Source organism: Taeniopygia guttata, chromosome 2 (assembly GCF_048771995.1).
Source record: "Taeniopygia guttata chromosome 2, bTaeGut7.mat, whole genome shotgun sequence".
NCBI lineage: Eukaryota > Metazoa > Chordata > Aves > Passeriformes > Estrildidae > Taeniopygia > Taeniopygia guttata.
Window position 1 is genome coordinate 48,038,137 of NC_133026.1, and position 6,000 is coordinate 48,044,136.

Sequence of the window (6,000 nt, forward strand, 5' to 3'; positions counted from 1 at the left end):
GGGTCCTCAATTCCTCCCTTTATAAGCAAAAGCAAGGATTTTCCTCATCTTGTTTATATGTCTCTGCAGAAAAAGGTGTCAAACTAATCTCGAGGGCTATGTTACATTGTAAAGATGTTATAAAAAAATCTCAAAAGCTGAGAATGAAATCCTTGTCCTGCAGAACAGTGTCAATTTCCTATTGACAGTGGGGTCTGCACAGAGTAGTTTTTTCTTTCTCACAGGCTAGTACAGTGTCTTTTGTGCACTCTTCAAAATCAGAAACCCTAGAACTCCTTTAATCCCTGTACAGTCTTTTAAAGGACTTGCTTCACAGCATTTTACAACATTTATACCTCTTAAGAGATAAGATACCCAGTGCTCATTCCTGTGAATGTGAATACTTAGCCTGATGCCTTCAGCACACTTTTGAGATTAAATTCCCTTCACTTTCTCCTCTGTTTCTGAATGGGAGAATGACATCAGTTATGGACATTTAATATTTTTTGTCACTAACTCTTAACTGCAGTTGTTAGAATAGCTCCAGGGGATAGTTACAAAAACCATGGTAAAACTAATGAAAAAAATAAGAAGGACATTTTGTGTGGGTGTAGCTGTCACCATTGCAGAATGGGTAAGGTTAGAAGTGACCACGGTGGGTGATGTGTTTCAAACACCCCACTTGAGCAGGGTCATGCTAGAGCACATTGCACAGGATTGCACATCTTAGAGCACGTTGCACACTACTGTGCTTCACCCCTCTCTCCTTTGCTTTCTCCCATAATAGCAGCAAAAGACCTCATCACCAGGCTGTTGATAGTGGATCCCCTGAAGCGCTACACAGCACGTCAGGTACTTCAGCACCCCTGGATCAGAACAGCCGGGAAAACTAACAGCAGGAATCTGCAGAGGGAAGTGACAATCAACATCGAGCGCCATTTCCGGGCCCAGCGCCGAAAGGAAGTTGTTGATGAGGACACGTGAAATCTTTCATGCTCATTTAGCCTTCTTTTTATTGATTAACAAATCACTTATGGTTTCTTTTCTAAATGAATTGGGAATTTAATGTGTAGCTGGTGGTGGCTATTGCCATGCCTTTTTTTCCTTTGGTTCTGAGATTCTGAAGAACAGAGATCAAATTCACATCCACCTCCTCTGATGTTACTTGGGAGTCTCTCTGTTGAAAGCAGTGGGGATTAGATAAATTCTGGAGGGTGTCTATTCTTCTTTAAGTACTGATTTGGGCTTTTACATCTTTTACAAATGTTTGCTTCTGTGACTCACTAGTGGTGAGTCTTCTCTTATCCTTTTTGTATGATATCCTCCAGGAGTTTTGTGTTTGCAATGTTTTCAAAACAGCCGTCTGGATACACATCTTGCAGTAATTCTTTAAACAGTCTTTTCACTAATTCCTTCTAGCCACAGAGAAGGAAGAATAAAAAGTAAATATATTCTATAGCTGTAGGATATATTAAATAAAGAGCCAGACACTGTATTTATTAGGTTGTGAGGGAATACAAAACCTTACTGACTAAATCTGGTATCTCCTTTTTATGATATCTCCCTTGGCAACATCTTTCATTGGTTGTTCAGGGTAATAGATGGTACAACGTTCCTGTTACAAGAAGGTGGTGCTGTGTACTATGGAGGTTTCATTTGTTTTTTCAAAGGTGGAAGATATGGCTGATACCTTTTCAAGATTATAACAGCTTTCAAAGAGGATTTCTTTCTTCTCTGGGCAGTACGAAGTTAAGCACTTCCTTCTAAGCACTAAGCAGTAGGAAGTTCTAAGGACACTTTGCTTCTTTTCCAAAATCATAATTATGAGTGGTAACTCAGTCGTTTTCCATATTGAATTTTTTTCCCTCTTGGAGATATCCATGTACATCTGTGACTTTTCCATGCCGATGGAGAAGAAAAAGCTTTGAAATTCTGGCTAAAGTTAACCTTTGCCTTCACAGTTTCCCTGTCATCAATGCACTTCACAGCTAAATTGCTTTTTCACACTTTTTCAGTGTAGTTTAGCAATTGTTTTGTTTGGTTGGATTTTTCCATCTCTTGCCCTCACTGTGACCTTTTACTCCTTGCTTCCATGAGAATAGGCAATGGGATGAAATTAAATGAAAATCCAGCTTGAGGAAAAAGAACTTGTTGGCTGTGGGAAGGTCTCCAGGGGAAGTGTCAGATGCTTTATTGCATGTGGTTTTTAATATTTTTATTGGATGCTGTTTTAAAGAAATCCTGTGGGGGAAAATTGCAGCCTAGAGAGGGGCCATGATCTAGACCAGCTTTTGAATCTCAGAACTTTTGATTTATTAATTAAATTCAAAAAGCACTTGAGTTTTCCATTTTATAATTCTTTGTCCTCAGGTTCCATGTGCTAGCAAATAATATTGATGTTAGAATATCAGTGGTGTTGGCACTGAATACACAGCCTGTAGAAATGAAGGAGAGTGTTTTACACTTGGAGAGCTGCTGCTCTGCCTCTGTATTTCATAATGAGAAATGTCAGAAACATTTCAGAATCAGTGGAACATTTTCACAACTATATGAATCAGAATATTATTTTTTGTTGAGTGCTAATATTTTGTGTGAACTTGCTGGATAACCAAAAAGTGTTGGGTGCTGTCATAATGTTTCTGTTTCATCTTGTGACTCTTTTGCTGCAAGAATTATGTATAAACGTAGACATCACTTGACTCTTAAAGGAGAATTGCACTTTAATTTGAATTAGCTTATTTCTACTACTTACTGGAATAAGACTTGCTGTGGAGTTCAAGAATTGGTGAAACAAACCAATCAAATCCTTACTGTATGCCCAAGTAGTAGCTGTAAGATATGTCATACTTCTGCTTTGGAGTCTCTGAGTCAGGAAGACTTTTCCTTTTCCTGAAAACAAGAATGGATTTAAGCGCTTCCCTGAGTTAAGGGAACCTAATGTAACCTAATATTATAAAAGCATTACATTGTATTTGAGTACGAGTAATAATGTATCTTCTGTTAATTTAAGTCTATTTTGGATAGGAAACTGTGGAAAATAGCTTCTGATGTGCAATACTATATTTTGTAATTATCTTATTTTTAATATAGTTGTTTAGGAATAAAGTCTGAAGTGATAAAAAGTATTTAATCAATAATGAATCTGAAAGTTTGAAGATTGTGTTAAAAGTTGCCTTTTTCACCTTTAAGAACCTGTCTGCAGCCTTATTCATAGTGCAGAAGATGGAGAATTTGCTTGTAATGATTATAAAAGTAATTATTTTTTCAATTATTTTTGTTTTTCTTTCATTATCTTTGTGTTCCAGACAGGCTAAACATGGACTGTGCCAGGTGGTCACTGCATTGCACCTCTTAAGTACAGATGCTGCTGTGGCAGTGCTGAGGCACAGGTTTGTCACTGTTGCTAATAGATGTGTGTCATTAGGCCCTCCCCCTTCAGGTTGGAGGCTGGAAAAGCTTCCAGGTGCTTCTCAGGGTTTTTACTTCTTTCTTTCTCTCCTACTTCATTATTCCTTCTTTTCTCTTGTTGCTTCCAGTGTTCTTGCTCTGCCTTTGTGCTGTCTGAGGGAGTCCAGGTCCCCAAACATTATGGTTTAATTTATTTGTAGCAATGAAAACTCATATGGTTTTGGAGAGCTCAGCCTCAAGCTTTGCTTGCTGATGTTGATTGGGCAGGACTAAGACAAAAAATGGTGAAAATCCCCTCTCATCATCTACTGCCTTTTCTCAGGCTTTTCCCTCTGCGTGACATTCTAATGCAGACCTGATCTTTATGCTCTGTAAGAGGGTTTCTAAGATATGAACCATGTTCACACTCCGTGACTGAGGATTATCACTGTTCTTCCTTTCCTGAGATTTTTCTAATGTATATTGTCTCCTTGGGTTGTGGAGTCACCTTCCCCTTCATATTTTTATTTCTTGATTGGTTCCTTTCTCTACAGTAAGTCTGAGGAAGCTCAAAGCTGGGGGACATTATAGACTCCGAGCAAATTCTTGCTGATTTGTTAGGAAGAAGAAATATCCCTTCTTGCCCTTCCTTAAGCCTTTGTGCATTAGATTCTCATATGGCTTTGTATTCCACTGACAATAAAACAAGTTATGGTGTCCTCATCTCTTTAAATACTAACAATGAAGAGAGTCTGAATATATCACCAAGCAAAACAGCCCTCCCCCAAGAGCTAACTGCAAAATACTAATATTGCAGACGTCAACAGGAAAGTTCCACTTCCAGAGAATTTGCTGGGTCTAAGGCAGTAGAAGGCAAAAACATTTTTGTTTGCTGCAAGCTTTAGCAGATCAGCTGAATAGGAATCCTCTCATGCCTCTTAAAAGGGTTATTTCTTTACTATCTGGTATTGACGATTCAAAAAATATTCTCCTTTTAGAAACCAGAGTGTGTCCACCATCTTTAACCACTGACTTGGCTCTTCTTTAGTTGATTGCAGCTTTTAAGCACGATTGCATATTTTCATGCTCTCAGACTTGAAGCAAGCACAAAGATCCAGGCATATAGAATTGAGTCATCAGTGTTTCATTTTGTAGTAAAACACATGCCTAATAGACAGAGTTGCTTTTTGAGCTTTTCAACTGCCTGAAGATAAAGTGGTCTCTGCATATCCCCTCCATTTGTCACCAAGGTCAGCCTCTTCATTTTCCCATTTTCCCACATTTCATTGGCCCTAGACCTCACCTACATATTTTATATCACCTGTCATCTGCCTACTGTCATTGGCCTCTTATCCCCTTGGATGAGTCCAATTATTGAAATATGGTGAAATCTTGACATATTAACACATGTTTTTCTTCAGGAAATTCTGGCCTTAGAAATTTTGGAAATGTTTAGACATGTGAAACTGCAAAAGACTGGTGCTTCACACTGCATGGTGCATAACTGCCTGACAATGAACAATGAGAATTTGGTCGTTGCTCGTATATTTAGTTTCTTAATATTTAAAAATGTGTGCCCGGGAGACTTGTAATTGAAGCTTGGCAGTACAGCAGAAACTGTTTCCTCTGAGACACAGACTTTTATTCAGGGACCTTCTTAATCTAAAATTGTTTAGCAGCTGGAATACCTGGATTACTCTGGAATAGCTGGACTCAAACACCATCAAATCTGCCACCTTGCTTCTGACTGGTCTTAGAGTTGGATTTCCTACATCTCTGTTACTGCAATTTTTGGCTATAGGGTGATGGAAGGATAAGTGGGATGTTATCCCCTGAGTTTAGGCCTCTTGGGTTTTGGTCCTCTTGTTAAAGTGAACTTCCAGGAATTGACTGCTTGTTTTTTGGCAAGTACCCACACCTGGGGAGGTATTCAGTCTGCTTGAAAATATAGCAAATTTGCTGTGTTTATAAAGTGATCTTCCCAAAGACACATAAGTATCATTCTTAAATATTTTCCCTATAATTTCTTCTGTCACCTGGATTTCTTTTAATTTAAGCAATGTAAGGAAAATGCTTTTTATGTTTCTGGGCATGCATTTTTCTGTCTTTTTTAAGTCCACGAGTAATACTTTACTGTTAACATTCTTGTTCCTGAAAGGAATTATGGGCACTTTAACTGGGCTGACAGTGTATAAGGGCACTGTTTGTTCTGTAATATGGATTATTTGTAACTAGGCTGAAGGTGTAATTTTATAAATTAAAATACATTGTAGACTTCAGCAGAAAAGTTGCTATTCCTCCCCTGTACCTCCAATAAAGGTAAATTATACAGTAAATGCTATGTTTCAGTTCTTTCCAATAAATTGGGAAACAAATTTGCGGACAAGTATTTTGAGTTATTTTGTTTTGTTTTTACCTTCTGGCAATGTGTCTGTTTGGAAATGCTTGTTTTAAAAGGTTTGTAATTTCAGTAAGTATTGTGTCTACCTTCATTTATAAGTGGCAGAACCCATTGTAATGCTGCAGTCCTTTGAATACTTACAGATGTGTTTTTCTTTGCTGCTGCATGTAATCCCATTAAAACCAACACAAATCTTTGCAGAACTGGAGCTGAGATTTATTCTACAACCATTT

At 38.0% G+C, this 6,000-nt stretch overlaps 1 protein-coding gene across 1 annotated transcript in view; it reads left to right on the forward strand.

Annotated features, from left to right (window-relative positions):
* DCLK3 (doublecortin like kinase 3) overlaps positions 1 to 5,702 on the forward strand; it is a 30,267-nt gene extending 24,565 nt beyond the window's left edge. The window contains exon 5 of the mRNA XM_030265213.4: positions 767 to 5,702. Coding sequence (XP_030121073.2) covers positions 767 to 963 — 197 coding nt within the window. The 3' untranslated portion in view covers positions 964 to 5,702. The remainder of the gene's footprint in view (positions 1 to 766) is intronic.
* Positions 5,703 to 6,000: the final 298 nt, after the last annotated feature.